The sequence below is a fragment of the Girardinichthys multiradiatus genome, chromosome 9, assembly GCF_021462225.1.
Source record: "Girardinichthys multiradiatus isolate DD_20200921_A chromosome 9, DD_fGirMul_XY1, whole genome shotgun sequence".
Taxonomy (NCBI): domain Eukaryota; kingdom Metazoa; phylum Chordata; class Actinopteri; order Cyprinodontiformes; family Goodeidae; genus Girardinichthys; species Girardinichthys multiradiatus.
In genome coordinates, this window is record NC_061802.1 from 31931869 (window position 1) to 31949464 (window position 17596).

A 17596-nucleotide genomic window follows, 5' to 3' on the forward strand; every position below is an offset into this window, starting at 1 on the left:
TAATTTTGGCAATGTTCCGGAGATGAACGAAGGAAATCCTAGAAACCTGTTTAATGTAGGATTTAAATGACATGTCCTTGTCAAAAGTAACACCAAGGTTTTTTACTTTATTACTGGAGGTCAGTTTAATGCCATCCAGGTTAAGTGATTGACTAAGCAGTTTCTTTTTTAAAGACTCCGGTCCAAAGATGACAACTTCTGTTTGTCTGAATTTAGAAGCAAAAAATTTAAAGTCATCCAAGTTTTTATGTCTTCAAGACATGCTTGTTGTCTATCTAACTGGTTGGGCTCATCAGGATTTATGGATAAGTAAAGCTGAGTATCATCAGCGTAACAGTGAAAATTTATCCTATGCTGCCTGATAATTTGACCTATTAGAAGCATATATATAGTAAAGAGAATTGGCCCAAGTACTGAACCCTGTGGTACTCCACAATTAACCCTGGAGTTTAAAGATGATTTATCATTTACATGAACAAACTGGAATCTGTCAGACAAATAAGATTTAAACCAGCCTAGTGCTGTTCCCCTGATCCCTACAGCATATTCCAGCCTTTCTAAGAGAATATTATTATCAACTGTATCAAATGCAGCACTGAGATCTAAGAGGACAAGTACAGACACAAGTCCATTATCTGAGGCCATAAGAATATCATTAATGACTTTTCACTGAAATACTGAAGCAACATCTCAAGACCTGAGTGAGGAAGTTAAAACTTGGGCTCAAATGGGTCGACCAATTGGATGCAAAGAGTTAGCATTCAGCCAATTCAGTTACAAAATGGCTTAAAGACCGCAAAGTAATTTTTTTGTAGTGACCATCACAAAGCCCTGATTTTGTTGGCAGAATTGAAAATTTGTTTCTGTTAGCAAGAAGACCTATACATTTTTTTGGGAGGGGGTTGTTTGTAACCTGCTCCAATTATTATCGGGTCTTACCTGCTATTCAGTGGGACATCCTATAATTAAGAGGCTGTTGCGAGAGATTAAAGCACTATCATTGCGTGCATGAATCCTATGGTAGACTAGCAGTTTTGTTGCAAGATCTTCTCAAATATTTTCATTGCTTCTATAGTGTTAAGTGAAACTAGTTTCTACTTAGGTGCTACTTATGCACACGATGAGCCTTCTTTTCACAATAAACTTCACAAAGTCCCTTCGTTTTAAAAAATAGGATGAAAGGTGAGTTAGCCAGTCCTTATGGGAAACTGTTAGTGGATTGGATCACCTTCTCTTGGCCAATTAAAGAGAAAGTAAAATAGGTTAAACTTGCAAACCTTTCAGACTCCTGAAATAATGAACATAGCACTTGTGCTAAAGTCAGAGAGATGGTTAGTGGTTTCATCTAATTTCTTCTCTCTGTCTAGCAGAAACAGCAATTTGGTTTATATAAAAGTTTTTCCATACTCAGAAATTTCCCATGCCCAATCTATTTCAGAGTTACACCAGGGCAGAAACAAGTCAATTTGTAGATTAAAAAAAAGAAGATGAGGGGTTGCTTTGATTGGCATAGGGTCACCCCCCAGCATTCCCTCATGACCGTCTGATCTCAGCTGGATCCCTCTAGGCTTTATGAAGATTTTGGTAATCAAAGTGATGGCTCAGGGTGCTGATTAGTAGAGCTACTGGTGGACATGATTTCACCCAGATTAAAGACCAAGCAGGACGGAGTGAAACAAAGGAGGGAGATCAGAGACGGAGAGAAAATGAGTCAGCCAGTACAATAACTGCTTATCACTATAGTTTCAACTAAATTTTTGTTTACTGTGTGTGAAGAGCCTGAAGAATAAAATAAAATGGATGGAATCTGAAGCAAAGTGGTGTTGAATGTTATCCAATAAAATAATTAGAACTGACAATGGAGGAAGGAATTAAAACCTTGAGATGTGAAATGATTTATCAATCAAACATTGAAGCAGGAAATAAATGAAACAAGTGATTAATTTGTGCCCACTTACGTCAATGCTGCCTGCAAAATGAAGAATAACAATGACACAGAACCGTATTTACATAACCCATGTGACGCTGTTTGAGACCTACAAAAGGTGGAGAAAAAAGACAGTTCTTCGGGAAAGATGTGTGATTCAATTGTCTTTTAAAATAAAATGAAAGGAGACAACTTTCAGACAACTTCATTTTGGGTATATTGTTTCACATAACTAAGCACCATCTTTTTACAATTTCTGGATGAGACCTGCTGAACCTGAGTACTGACAGAAAACAGGTTTTGCAATGGTCTTGGTTAAACATCATCTCAAGCCATGGAATAATTAATCAAAGATCTGTCAATACTTGCTAATTGACCCATCTTTGTGAAGTTAAATAAAGCTTTGTCTTTTTCAATTCAATTCAATTCAAAAAGACTTTATTAATCCCAAAGGGAAATTAAATGTTGTTGTAGCTCATTATTTTTTTTCTTTTTGTGTTTAAATGTGTGTCACAACAACGGTTACATGTGACAAAAACAGAGATTCTCTGGTAAATGTGCCAAGAATTAAATCCAGACATGCTCTGCAGTTGCGGTTCACACATTAGTCTCCCAGCAGGACGCTCTCTGCTGGAGGTTTGTTCTGACAACAGGAAATATTCACTCCTGGCTCTTGGGTAACATGTATGAAGGCAGGACATGGTGCAAAGAGTCTGTCATGGAAATCAAAGTGTTTTGTTTGCTATATGTCTGGAATAGCTGATGAGGCTTCCTATCTGTTTGTTATAATGAATGTTTTTGTTCTGTATTTGAACACATCTGCAATGTTAACAAGCGGGCAGAAAGGAAATAGATATTTAGGTTAGAGGTTTGGGTCTTTTCCTGTGTAACATAACAGTTCGTTTTCTTGTAAAAGTGCCTTGTAAAAGTATTGCCTTTTTCAGATTTTTTTTTCACTTTACTGCCCCAAACTACAGACCAACACAAGTAGTGCTGAATTGTGAAAGAGGAAGGTAATGATACATGCAACTTTTTTACAACAAAATAGTCTGGCATCAATTTGTATTCAGACTTCCTGAGTCAATACTTATTAAAACCACCTTTCACTCCATGGCTGTTTACTGCTGGAATGTGAACCTCTGCCCTAGTCTCTGGTCAAACCGGTAAGTCTGACCGGTCTTTTATAGTATTATCCTTCATTTTGCTTCGTCCACCCTCTTATCAATACTAACCAGCTCTTGAGAAAAGGTTATTCCTAAAAATGCGTGATGTGATCAAAAGTACAAAACAGTGTTGTTGACGATGTGAGTTTCAAGGGTGTTCTCTAAAGGTCTACCCTATCTTCCACAGTCTTGAGCAGGTTAAGCTCCAGGTGGTTCTGTTCGCACCAGTGGACCAGCTCATCCACCTCCTGTCTGCATGCAGACTCGTCATTGTCCTGGATCAGAACAATAACAGTGGTGTAATCTGCAAGCCTTGGGAGTTTCACACATGGGTCTGCCTAAGTGTTGGGAGAAGAGGAACAGACACGGAACACACACACCCCTGGGGGGACGTCGGTGCTGATGGTTCATGTGTGGAGAAGATACTCCCCAGCCTCAACCAGAGATATTTACAAGTAATTTTTTCCAAGAAAAGTCTCAAGTCTCTGATGACTGAAATAAACATTTTCTCAACAAATCCATGACATTCAGTAAACCTATAACCAAGGATCACTGTGGAATCGAAACCTTTACTGTCTGTAAATTATTATTCTAATTATAATTATTAACGTTTGATATTTAAGTTTCAGTCTTTTAACATTCTTTTGTAAAAATGTTGAAACCATGCATCATTTTACTTTGACTTTACCTTTTTGTGCCATTTTTGACTTTTTCACGTAAAAATCTTAATAAAGTACACTATATTGCCAAGTATTGGGTCAAATCACCAAATTAATAATGTCCTGTGTTTCAATCACTTCCATGGCTGCAGGTGTATAAAGTTTGGTGTGGAGAAGCTTGATTGGCCTCACAGGCTCCTGACCTCAATCTTCTTGAACACCTTTGGGATGAATTAGAGCCGATGCTGCAATTCTGGTCCTCTCATCTAACTGTGAACACACTTCTAAATATGGTGGAAGATGTTACAGACTAGTTAAAGTTGCTATTGCTAACAACTGTGGGTCCATCAACAAATTGAACCTTATAGATTAACAATAGGATGTCATCAAAGTTCAAATCAACTCGCCCTGATCTTCACCCCGATCTTCAACAAGTCACTGGAGACGTGTGAAGTTCCCTCCTGCTTCAAACGATCCACCATCATCCCAGTGCCCAAGAAACCCACCATCGTAGGATTAAATGACTACAGACCTGTAGACCTGACGTCTGTGGTCATAAAATCCTTTGAGCGGCTGGTGTTGAAGCACCTGAAAGATATCACAGGCCCCCTGCTGGACCCCCTGCAGTTTGCTTACCGAGCAAACAGGTCAGCAGATGATGCTGTCAACTTAGGTCTACACTTCATCCTGCAACACCTCGACTGTCCAGGGACGTACGCCAGGATCCTGTTTGTAGACTTCAGCTCGGCCTTCAACACCATCATACCAGACATCTTCCACCAGAAGCTCACCCAGCTCCAAGTCCCATCCTCCACTCCCACACCAGGTCAATAAGTACTGGTGCCCCCCAGGGGTGTGTTCTATCCCCACTCCTCTTCTCCCTGTACACAAATGACTGCACCTCATCGGACTCGTCCGTGAAACTCCTGAAGTTTGCAGACGACACCACTGTCATTGGTCTGATCCAGGACAATGATGAGTCTGCATACAGACAGGAGATGGATTGGCTGATACACTGGTGTTGTGAGAACTACCTTGAACTCAACCCACTCAAGACTGTGGAAATGGTGGTGGACTTTCGGAAAACACCACCCCATACACCATACACCATACCCCTCAACATCCTCAACAACACCGTGTCAGCTGTGGACCACTTCAGGTTCCTAGGAACCACCATCTCTGAGGACCTGAGATGGTCCTCACACATAGACAATGTTCAGAAGAAGGCCCAGCAGAGACTGCACTTCCTGAGGCAACTCAAGAAGTTCAACCTCCCACAGGAGCTGCTGGTCATCTTCTACACTGCCATCATTCAGTCTGTCCTGTCTTCATCCATCTCAGTGTGGTTTGGCTCATCCACAAAACAGGACAGGTCCAGACTGCAACAAATAATCAGGACTGCAGAGAGAATAATCAGGGCTGACCTTCCCTCCATCCAGGACTTATACAGGTCTAGGGTCAGAAAAAGAGCTGCTAAAATCTCTGCAGACCCCACACACCCTGCACATAAACTGTTCAGAGCTTTACCTTCAGGCCGTTGCTACAGAGCATTGTTTACTAAAACCAGCCGCCATAGAGACAGTTTTTTCCCCCAGGGTACTCTATTTAATGTTCTCTGTTGAACATTTAATAGAGTACCAAACAACTGCATACTGAAGTTGGAAATGCTCCTTTTTATATATGTATATTTAATGACCTAAAGACATGTGCATAAATATATCTTATAACGAATTTAAAAAAAACAAAAAAAATCCCAGAGAGCAAAGTGTACTGGAGTCAAATTCCTTGTTTGTATGTACGAACTTGGCAATAAAGCTGATTCTGATTCTGATGAACATGTAAAAGAAGATAGACAAATACTTGGCAATATAGTGTCCAATAAAGTTTTGAACAAATGTGGAAAAGTTAAAGGGATATAAATAGAGTTGCAAGGCACTGTATATGAAACAGGGTTTTTATTAGCAAGTAGGTAAATGCAGGGAAAATTGTGGACTTTTACATTTTCATTTGCCAGCAATGATCTCATTGTCATGACTCATGACAATGAGCCTACGTTTATAGGGGGATGGGTGTCGACGAGACCTAAAATGATCATATCTGACTGAGGTAACATAATGTCTTTAATGTAACTCTATCCTTCTTTAGATATTGTTAAATCTGTCAACCTATGTAAATGATTAGAATGGTTCTACTTGTATTTACCTAATTCAGTAACGTGTAGTTCACACAGAGGACACAGAGGACAAACTAAATACAGAGTTGTTACTTGAAGTTAGGTCTACCCAGATCCTGAAAATGTCAGTGTGTTAGATTGAATTATCACCAAAGTGACTGATAAGGGAAGAACTCTTTCATCCCATCACTGTGTGGTCAGTGAAGACAGGTCAGATCATATGTGGAAGCCCAGGAAACCACCTTCCTCCATAAAGTAAATAAGTCAACATGTAAGTCAGGGAGTGCAAAGTCTGACACATTTGATAAGAGGTCGTCTGTTCCACCTTTGGCCCAGTTTTCTGTCCTCCTCTCCCACTCATCCTTCTGGGTTTGCCCTTTAAGTGATTGCCTGTCTAGAAATTAGATCTTTTAAGGCAGAACTCAGACATGACAAAGTAAGATATAACACCATAAGCTCAGAGTGACTTTTTAATTAACAAAACAGAAAACATTTCATCAGAGCATTTCAAAACAATTCATCGTTCTCTGGCACTCATTTGATGCAATTTCAACCACCACTGAATCTGAACTGTTGCAATCAACTTTTTAAAAAACAGATAAAAAAATTGACCCTTAACTTTAAAAATTAGGAGTTTGAATCAAAATTTTACAAAACAATGAGTTTATACTTGTCTATTTTCAGAAATTCTAATTTATATTAAAGTGTTGATAAAAGACATAAGTAAGTGACATCAATTACCATTTTCAGAGTTATATAATAATTACCTCTTTCAAATAAAAAAATAGTAAGACAACTAAAAAAGTACACACTAAATACAGTGGATACAAAAAGTCCAGACACCCCTGTTATGCCTTATTTTACGTAAAAAAGATGACAGTAAAATAGGTTAGTTCAAAACATTTTCAGGCTTCCTTGATGCATCTTGATGAGGCATTATTTTGCCACTCTACCTTGCAAAATTCTCTAAAGCTATCAAATTATAGGACATCTCTTGTCCACAACACCTCTTCAAGTGACCCCACAGATTTTTTGTCAAACTGAGTTCTAGATTCTGTCTTGGCCATTTCTAAAATGATATTTTTCTACATGTGAAGTTATTGTTTGTTTATTTTGATGTATGGTCACAGTAACACTGAAAAATGTCATCCCTCTGCATCTTTGGCCTTTTTAGCAGACACCAGAATGTCTTGTTTTAAAAACTGACTAGTTTTTAAAACTGTTCATGATTGTGACGAAAAACAACGCTCGAGCATCTCCATGAAACTCCCTCCCAGGCTATCATCATGTTTAGTCAGTATCATGTTCTTTTGTGATGTGCAGTGTTGTTTACTGTCAACTCATCTTTTGGAACTGTGGCCAAAAGTTGAACTGACATCAGACCATAACAAAGTCATCATCATTGTTTTGGTAGATTTTAGCATGGCCTGGATGTTTAGCCTCTTCGGGGTGAGTTGACTTTTGAGAACCACTGTATGTTTCAAAGGCATAAACAGGAGGGATCAAAGGTTAATTACCCTGTCTGCATAAACAAAAGTCCCTGATAATTCTCTGCTACAACATTAGCAGGACTGATTTAATCGGGGTGGATTTCATCATTTCTCTTACATGTCGTCAGTATGTGGTCGTAGCCTCTTGGCGCGATGGGGATTCAGAGTCACACTAGCTATGTGGCCTGTAATTGGGTCTACATGGAAATGACTGATTCCATCTTCCTGACTGCTGTTCAGAGACGCAGAGTCCAAACCAGAATGGTCTTGTTTTACCGCCAGCTTCCCCATCAGGTTTGTGATGTCTTCCGATCTCTGCTCTTCTGGGAAATGCTGGTCCAGTGGTTCTGATTCATCCTCGGTGGGGAAAGAGGGGTCGATAACATGCATCACACGTGAAGCCTGGAGGTTCTGTAGAGACCGTGACTGGACTGGGAGAGAAGAGACAGAAAAAATAAAATAAAATAAGGTTAAGCCTCTTCAGGGCTTTACTTATTATTGTACTTCTCTAAGCTTGAACTGTGCTTGGCAAGTGTGTTTGCCTTGGTGCACAGTTGTGAGCATGTTAAACTTCATCCTGAAACATCAAAGACTTTAAAAATTTTAAGACTTCCTACTGTAACAGATTCTGAACGCCCTGTTCAAAAACAAATTTCGTCCAGGGATAAAACGATGGCAAGGAAAATCAAGTTTGATCCTTTTTAACCTTTCTTCTCTTTGTTTGTTCTCCTTCCTCTTTCAAATATAAGACAATATTTAAGCTCTCCAATCAAGGTCCTGTTGCTACCCTCATTCCTCCTTACCTCAAGCTTTATGGACGACCAGCATTTTGCACAAATGCATTCATATGACCCGACTCATGACTTGTATTAATATTACCTCAACTTTAAAACGTAAAACAGTTTTTAACAACATGGTTCTGGAAGTGAACACATCCCTTTTTGGCCACATTTAAAACAAGTTCTATCAGGGAGGGAATGACTGAGAATTTTAGCACAAGTATCTGATATTTTCTTGTAGAAAGCAATCTTTGAACTCAAGGACAGGATCTGGCTGTCGGCTCTGCATGCCCTGCATGATTGGTTGGTATGCATGCTTTACTGATCATTTTACATAAAAAGTATTGTTTGAAACAGGAAAGAAATAGTTTTTCTTTTACAAAGTGGACTTTTTTTCAGTTTCCATGCTGAAAAAAAAATTAAGATCAGCCTCATAGTTCCTTGAACATGACTGCATTAAAAAATAAAAAGAGATGTCTTCTGGGTAGTGTTTCAGTCTCAGTTTGAGAATTTTATCTGGGTCCTGCCATTTAGAGGCTATCCTTAAAACTTTAAGAACAACGTCTAACTGGAGGAAACACATCAGAATGGTGTTTCTAAACCAGTAAGTAATTAGGATGTTTTCTGCCAGTTCTAAAAGATGATTTCTGGACTTTAATTGATTCATAGAAGCAAAAGATAAGCAGTATTAATGAAAATTAAAAGATCAGATTGTAAAATAATTCCATGCAGTCTATGCAACTATCTACTGTTCAAGATTTTAATATGTTGTATATATTGTATATTGTAAAAATAAAAGATTGTAAGGTTTCTAACAGTGAGTAATAGCAGTATGCTCACATCCCACCTCCTCCTGCCTTGAGTCTGCCTTCTGTGACATCCCTGCCCTTCCTTTTGTACAGTATAACCAACAGCCTTCTAGATCACTTTTGCTCTTTTCCTCCTAGTTATACTCCATGAATGAAATCTGCCAACATTTATTAACTTTGTTTAAACTTGTTTAAGAATGGAAAATGCAAATGCATTTGAATGTCAGACTTCTATTTATTAAAAAAATGCTGAAAAACATGTCTAATTTTCTTTCCACTTCACAATTGAATGAAAAACCTGCAAAATATATTGATGTTTGTGGTTGTAATGTGGAGAAAAGTAAAGAAGTTCAAGAGGCATAAATGTATTGCAAGGCACTGTAAAAGAACTTGCTGTTTGTTCTCTAAATTTTCAAGTAAACAGCAAACATTGAGAGATGAGAGACAGACTGTGAGGCTCTGTGGGTAAGACCCCTTCCAGCCAGAGGTTCAGGCTGTAGTTCTAACAATTTTCTCTGCTGTGGCTGAGATGTGCTGGATTAATAAGCTATGTTGAGCTGAAGGTTACTCACTTCTGACTGGACTGAAGTCACCTTGGCTGACCTTCGAATCAGAGAAAGGCTTGAGGCTGGGGACCAGGATCAGAGAGAAGGACAACAGAAGCACCTGGAAAATAAAAAAGGAAAACAACGGCGCAGAGATAGATTAACAATGGTTTTTTATCCTGCTTTGCTGAGAATAATACTGCATGAATTTTCTGTTGTGTGATGCAGTTTTTCAGCTGCACAAGTAATCTGTAAGTAGAGCCGTATTTCACTGTTGTGGGCAAACTGGCTTCCATTTAGATGGTGTATTTTCCTTCATGTGGGGCAAACATTTTTCAGTTCTCATGTTTTTGTCATGAACATTTTAACCTGGTTGTGATGTTTCAGGGGATATTTTCAAATAAAGTACAAAATGATGTTTCTGTTCAGAAATAGTTGTACCAGTACACATGTCCCAGTCTGGGCTGGCTTGTTGGATGAGTTCATGACCATAGCTTGCAGCCTGCGCAGCTGCTCCATTAGTGACCTGCAGAGAGACATAAGGAAAAAGGTAACCCAAAGAAAACAGACAGAGAAAAGATGGTTTCAGTGAAAGGGAATGAAAGGGAAAAGAGACAGGACATTTTCAGAGTTGGAGAAATCAAATGTCTTAACAAATTAGAGCAGAAGAAATATTTAGAAATAAAAACAAAGGTTTAATTTAAAAACCACTCACATGTTGCATTTTTCCAGCTGGGACACCTTTCTCTGCAGCTCCTGATTGTGGACACTGCAAGCAACCATCCTGGAGAGAAAAATACACAGCTGGTGTATGACTGGCGACTTAGAAAAAACATCTATTTATTCAAACTTGGCTGAATTTTCCATGCACAGAAAGAGTTTTAAAGATGCAGCTCTTTTTTTTTAAAGATGATTTAAAGGAGCATAAGGATGATATGGCATCTTTAGGTCAGTTATTTACAAACTGCTTCTGGATCACTTCAACGCTTTTTTAAAGCATATATCTTTATATACATGTAGATTCTCATGAGTTACAACAACACTCAGTTCAACTTTATTGATTAAAGTGAACATAAAATGAACATAAAATTTAATACAGGCATTTTGAAAAAAACAATACAAAACAAAAGCAAAATAAATGACAGGTTTACACAGCACCGTCCATTATTGGCACTTCTGGTAAAAGTGAGTCCTTTTCCTTAAAATAAACGCCTATAAAGACTTGGTGAACCCAAAATCTATCTCATTGTTGCAGCTTTCTAACAGTGAGCTATGAAGATGCTTTCCCTCTCCTATCATTAATGTCATAATTCTCCCTGATGCCTGAAATATGCAAGGGCTGTCAAGTAGTTATTTGGTATTTCCTGATTTATGAAGATCAACAAACATCTGCGTTACAAATAGTACGTTGGTAAATGGCCTGCACTTGTGTAGCGCTTCATCAAGTCCCCAAAGACCCCAAAGAATTATTCACACACTGATAATGGTAGGCTACATTGTTGCCACATCTGCTCTGGGGCAGACTGACAGAAGTGAGTCTATCACACAATCAGTGCCATCGAGCCCTCTATCAGCAGGCTCTATCAGAAGTGTCTTGCCCAAAGACACAACGACAAAATTCGTTTAAGGCATTATACATAAAAATAGAATTTAGGCAATGTTTAAGATAAAAGAACTTCCAGCAAAAACATTTATTCTCATTCATGTTGTTGCTGGCAAGTAACTTGGCACCTTACCGGCTCTCCAGTCCATCAATATATTCCTTCTTCTTCTTCCTGCTCTCCTGAGCGGACTGCTTGTTGCGAATCTTCCTTCGTATTTTCTTCAGAATCCTCTCCTCATACTAATTGACAGAGGAGGCAATATTTACATTTCCATGGTTAAGAAGACTGGACTCAGAGTTAGTACACTAATAACAATTTACCTTTGTAAGAGGCAGCTGGGTGGGTAGGGTGACGCCCTCCTTTGCCAAAAGCTTCTTTTCATCATCATTGAGAATCAGTTCTTGGATGGACTTTTGGGATGGCTGCGGGGGCTGAAGAAGTATGAATGTCAACATAGGAAAAAATAAATAAAAATCACACTTTCTGCTCTCGGTGGAGGAGGGACGCTTTTTCTCTGTCTCCCACCCCCTCCCATATCTGCCCTGCTTCAGCTCTGTGTCTTGTCTTTGGAGCCTCTTCTTGCATATCTTCCAAATTCTTAGTTATGGATTTGGTCAGCTGGTCTCTCAATGCAATTGATCAAATTTTCTCAAGGAGAAGACCCAACTTGTCCGGACTGGATGTTTTTCTCTGTATACACAATAGACTCCTGGCAGAAGTAGAGGATTGTGTGTTTGTCGATAATGTCAGTCGAGGATGTTGAAGATATGTATATAATTGGATGTTTGATATCAGGATTTCTGCTTTTTGGAGTCAGCGGTTACCTGGCATATCGAGAAATTCGGAGAATGTCAGCAGCTGTTCTGGCCATTGTAAGGCTGCCTGGCATGTGTGATGGGATCTTCACAGCGATCAGCACTCAGACTGAGATGTTACGTCAGCTGAATCACAGACTGGATGTGATCCTTACACAGGATCGCAGGCAGGTTGCGGTTCCTGGACTCAGGGGTGAAATGGGATAAATCTTGGAGAAAGTTGTTCGCTCGGATCTGGCGAAAGACCAGGAATTTGGCTGTTTGGATTCGCCTTTGAGAAGCACCAGCGAGACTCTGAAGGCTGACGGAAAATTAAGAGTCAGCCTAACCCAAATAATTATTGTTTTTCTGAATCTGGCTCCCCTGCATGGCCTTGATGGCTGGCTATCTTCAACTTCTCCTGGAAGTTATGTAAACATGACGCTCTGTTCCCTCTGCCCCCTCCCTTCCCTGAGAACATCTGTGGACCTGCTCAGAACTTTGTGGCCGGTTGATGAACATTTCAACGAACCATCAAGGACAATGGCCTCTGTGACAGTGCTTCATGGACTTACTTGCACACACTCACTTGCACACATACACATGCTCAAGATAAACTTATGCACCCCCTCACACCACCTTCACCGTTCCCGACATGATGTTATTTTGTAAACTTGTTGCTTCTTTGTGCTGAGGTTTTTTGCAATCTCAAACTGTATCCTGCTAAGGATAAAGTGTGAAATATGATTTTTTTCCCTCTACTTACCTAATGTGGCCTCTATTCTCATCTAGCAAGGGCAGCGCCTGTGAGTGGGCAGCAAAGCCTCGGTGACCCGTCCCCCCTTGTCTTGTGTCATGATATCTGTTTGGATGGGTTGTACTGGAATTCTAATTTCCCCTTGAGGATCAATAAAGTATCTTTGAATTGAATTTGAATTGCTGCTGGATGACATTTCTCCCACTGTCTGCAACACCCATCCCTCTTGCTAGAGGCTCACAGGAAGTAGTTTGATAATTGCAGCCTACTGGGCCACATTCATCACACTTATTTCATGACCACTTCAAAGCAATTATGGTGTGAGAATTTGAACTGGTTTCCTCCACTTTCTCCTTCATCTTATTAAACCCTGGGTGGGAAGATGAGGTCAATTCACAGAATGAGCTGAAATCCGTTCTGAACACCTTCAAGATTTGCAATCAGTAAATCTGCTTGTGTTGGTCTCCACTTAATGATGGCAATTTTTTTTAAAATAAATGAGTAAAGTATGTAGTATGATGGAGCAACAAACATTTCCTCTATAAAACATACTCTATCGAATTTCCATAAATGCAAAGTCTCCTCAAATAATTGAGGTCAAATCATTAGGGAATAATCACATTTAGGAGGTTCAAGAAAAAATCAATTTCAACAGAATGCTAACTCAGATCTTTGGTTTACTCCCCTCAGAAAACAGCCCGTGTTTGCTGCATATTCAGAAGTTCCTTCTAAAAATAGCAAAGAAACAAAAAAGACAATAAAAAACTGGGATCACATTTGCATTCCAAAGGCCTTTCTATGGGAATGATGCATGTTTCTATGCTTGTTTTCACCAAAGTACTCACCCACACACATGCAGAGGAAAAACTAAATATGATCTGAATCAAAGACCCGTGAGATGCAGCAGCTCCCTCCCCCGCCCCTCCTCACCACCTGTACCATCTCCACTGACTCTGCCAAATAGAACTGAGGCTGTACCTACCGGTTCCGGTGTGCCAGACAGCAGCAGATCCTTGACAGTCAGGGGGAAGCCAGGCAACAGTTGTGGTCGCTGTGCATCTGAGGGATACCGCGTGATCCTTGCTCTCCCCACTGGGAAGCCGAGCTCCCAGCCATCTGCACCCACACAGAGATGAAAACATTGATAAGACATCAAGGCAACAGGAAAAATAAAAAAGACATGCACACTGCAGTGTTGTCTTTCTGTTTTAAACAATAAGAGAACACATCAGAAATTACCTTTAACACTTAAAAACTGCACAACCAGGACCTTGTTCAGTTGATCCAAGATATGTACTTATCTCAGAAAGACAACTACTGTATGACAGTTCAGTTATATTAAGGCATTGTTTAAATTTGAGTAATAAATTGACAAAATGTTCATCTCAGATGTTTACATACACTCATCATCGGCATGAGTGTCAGACTAATTTGTAGCCTTAATCCATGAATTTGAACCATTCTGTTTTTCTGGGTTGGTGGTTGGTACAATTTTTATAGGTTTAAGCCTCACCTTGACTCGTCCAAACATTCTTATTGTCACTGTGGACAAATATCTTAATTTTTGTCTCTTTCTGACCATTAAGGTTTACTATAGAAGGTATTTTCCTTATTCATGCTGAATGAATGTTGAAATTTCACCCAAGCCTCGAGGCGCTGATTTCGAAGAAGTGGGGGTCTTTCTTGCTGGGCACCTTGTCTGACCATGTGGATGTTAAACTCATTTCATTGTTGATAGTGACACTGGTGTTGCAGTGTCTTCAATTTATGATAGGTTTGACCACGGTTCCTAATGTTGGGACCCCAGCCATGGGTTACAACAATAAAGGCCAGTAAGAACATTTTTCTAGAACTTTAAAAATAAATCGCATTAACCTACTTCCAGCACAGCCAGGAACAGAAGGAAAGTGGCCTTCCTGTGACGTCACTATTTGAATAAAAACCACGTGTTCCAACAAACAGATCTCTTTCCATGCGGATTCCAGACGGGAACCGGACAGGAAAGGCACCAAACGCACGTATGTCTCCTTGCTCACATACAACAAAGTTAAATAATGATTTGCTGTTCGAGTATCCTGCATTCATTCATATAAAGGGAGTAATGAGACAAGTGTTACTGGACTTTCCTTCTGAGGTGTCCAGAAGCAGCCCTAATCGAAGCGGATTTTCCCCACGGCCTGGAAAAGAAGGCTGGAACCGCATCGCACGCCTTCTTGTGTGCACGTCCAGTTAGCGAGAGCTACCCCGCTGCATCTCGGCCACTCTAGGAGCCAAACATGCCTTTGTCGTACGGTTCGGCCTAAACTTACAAAACTATAACTGCTTAAACACCATTAAGACCCATTTATCCAAAAGGTTTGGTTCTAATGCAAAATAATATTTCCTTAAATATTATTTTAATAAATAAAGGCAGCTAATTAAACACCATTGGGAATTAGTCATCCAGAAGGTTGGTTTTATTCAGCAAATTCTTTAAAATGTTATTTTATTAAATAATGTTTTATCTGATATTGTTTTGTGAATGGTTGTTTGAAGGTATACCAAGTTAGTTCCAAGACTAACTTAACTTCATTTCCAGATTCTTCAAGATAATCCTTGGTTCTCAGACATAAAGATTGCATGTTAATGTTGCATCACTCTTTTGGTCATGGTTTCAACCATCTTTGATCAACTTGTTTATATTGTACATAGCCCATTAGTCTTCCTTATTCGTTCACTCTGCTTGGTAGTTTAGTTGGGCTGTTTTAGCATAATAAAGGGTTTGTTGATTGAAATATGCAAATAAAAAGGTTTAAAACAACTGAAGCTATTACAACTAAGACGCAATGAACATCCATGTTTAGCATGTCACTATGCACAGTGAAGAGGATGGTGAAGAATGTGCAAAGTCTCCGAAGCCCCCTGTTGGAGAATTGCAAAAAATTTTTTGGCATTGAGATTATGCAACTGCAATAAAAGCTGTGCTTATTTAAGGCCTTTTACAATGTTTAACAGAGGTGTCAATGAGAATGTAGATAGCTGCAAATGCTGTTTTTTGAATTGGTTGCTAAAGCACATACATTAACTGAACATATCATTCTTGAATTTCTTGACTTATTAAAGACAAAGATTGGATCAACAAAACAAATAGTATATATAATTTATCAATATTAATAAGATATTTATCTTACTTGGATCAGTGGAAATATTTGCTTCTAGGGCTGCCTTGGCCTGTGGTCCTGTAGCAAAAAAGTGTTCATCTGGAGGGCTTTCAGGGCGCTGAGGACTATCCATCTGGTCTGATGGAGGGTCCTCACTGATCCCACTGTCGCTAGGAGATGGAGACCACAGCGGCGAGGCTGACACAGAATCACTCCCACTCAGAAGGGTGTTGAGAAAGTCATTGTCTCCCTGCTCAGCCGGTTGTGGCATCTGTTTGGTAAAAAAAACCCAAAAAAACAATAAAACCCAAGTGCTAAAAGCAGTCAGCCCTTGTGGGAACATACCAGAGCGAGAGAATAGACGATGTGTTGAACTCTAAATCTAGGCGTTATATGAAGATGGAAGCATGCTTTTTTTTTTATTGTAGACAGAGTTCATTAGAGATGCAACAGCCTCACAAACATTTGGCTCCTGAAATGGCAGACTGGGATGGATGCCATGCTGTCCTATTTCCTCATGACGCAGAATTCCATCGTTTTTATCAAACAGCCAGTCGAGCAGCTCGGAGCAGTCAGAACCCTGAAATTAAACATTTTAGGACATTGTATTTTGACTTTGTCTTCTTGTGTTTATAGGAGAAAAACACACTAAGCTCAAGCTTAACCTTTGCTCTGCAGGACATTTTAGTATACCCTTTAATAATAACCTTTATCTGACCAAGTATAGAACAAAACAATTCTTCAACATTTACCTGATCTGGGAAGTACTCCATGGTTTCCGTGTTTGGGTTAAAACCGCCAAAACAACTGAGTCCCAGTCAAAATATCCAGCTTTCTTGCTTTCGTTTAAATACGGACTTTCTGTTCCTCCAAAGATTCTCCAGTTTATTTCTCAGCTCCTCCGCTTATGTCCAAAGTTGAAACTCCAACACAACACACCCAGCTGACTGGCCAGCTTTATCGTTATTGGCCGTATGAAGAGATATCAGCAATCTAATTTGCAGCAAAGAGTACACAACTCATTAACCTAACAAGCTGGTCTGTCTGGAGCCTGAGGACATAAAATATCCAGTAAAAGGAGATACATCAAAAAGAGCAAAGTCTGGAGCTTGCTTTTTTTTTCTTTGGTAGTGTATTGACACAAGGAAGGCTCTGACCTTTGGTATTTATTCATAACACAATAAGCACACAACAAATAGGTTCCTTTTAAATCCAGAGTTGTTACAAATGTTTGATAGAATACAATATGCCGTTTTATTAATACTGCTTCTTAACAAAAAATTACCAGCTGATGCTGATTTGGCTGGATGTACTTGTATTTCCATAACCACAAGGCACGGGTGCAAATAAAAACTAGAGTGATTAGGCTGCTAATATCTTTGCACCATCTAGACATAGGTTTTTTTAATATAAAGGTAATGGAAAATAGTTTTTTCTATGGAAAAAAATCTATTTTTATCACAATTCTAAATGTTAATTGTTATAATTTATTAAAGGTTGCAAAGCTCTTTCATCATGTATTCATTAATTTATTTATTGTATCTGTACAGTAAAATAAACAAATAAATGCCCTTGGCTTATGTTCAGCATCCTATGGGGACAACGAGAAACCATTGCTACCAACTTAATTGTAGTAATAGTTTGTTTTGTTATTAAAAGTGATGATGACAGAAGCTAATAAAAAGGAATAGTAAGACATTATAATGTATAGCCACAGGTTGCTATGGAACATAAGTGCCCTGCAGGGTGATGAATG

General features: G+C 39.3%; 1 protein-coding gene across 1 annotated transcript; it reads right to left on the reverse strand.

The window, feature by feature from the left end:
• Positions 1-6379: 6379 nt before the first annotated feature.
• creb3l3a (cAMP responsive element binding protein 3-like 3a) lies at positions 6380-16766 on the reverse strand. Its single transcript, XM_047375090.1, has 10 exons — positions 16593-16766; positions 16304-16420; positions 15871-16111; positions 13683-13816; positions 11470-11580; positions 11282-11388; positions 10261-10329; positions 9987-10071; positions 9573-9666; positions 6380-7843 (listed from the first exon to the last, which is right to left on the reverse strand). Exons 1-10 carry the CDS (start codon positions 16611-16613, stop codon positions 7527-7529), a joined length of 1296 nt encoding a protein of 431 aa, XP_047231046.1. The 5' UTR covers positions 16614-16766; the 3' UTR covers positions 6380-7526.
• Between the last annotated feature and the right edge of the window lie 830 nt (positions 16767-17596).

Bases quoted from the DNA above. Each gene is read 5' to 3' on its own strand.
- creb3l3a (XM_047375090.1), bottom strand. From the start codon at position 16,613: ATGGAGTACTTCCCAGATCAG. The intron at 16,421-16,592 runs GTAAATGTTGAA...GTTTAATTTCAG, and splicing joins TGGAGTACTTCCCAGATCAG to GGTTCTGACTGCTCCGAGCT. The intron at 16,112-16,303 runs GTTTGTGAGGCT...TTTACCAAACAG, and splicing joins TGCCATTTCAGGAGCCAAAT to ATGCCACAACCGGCTGAGCA.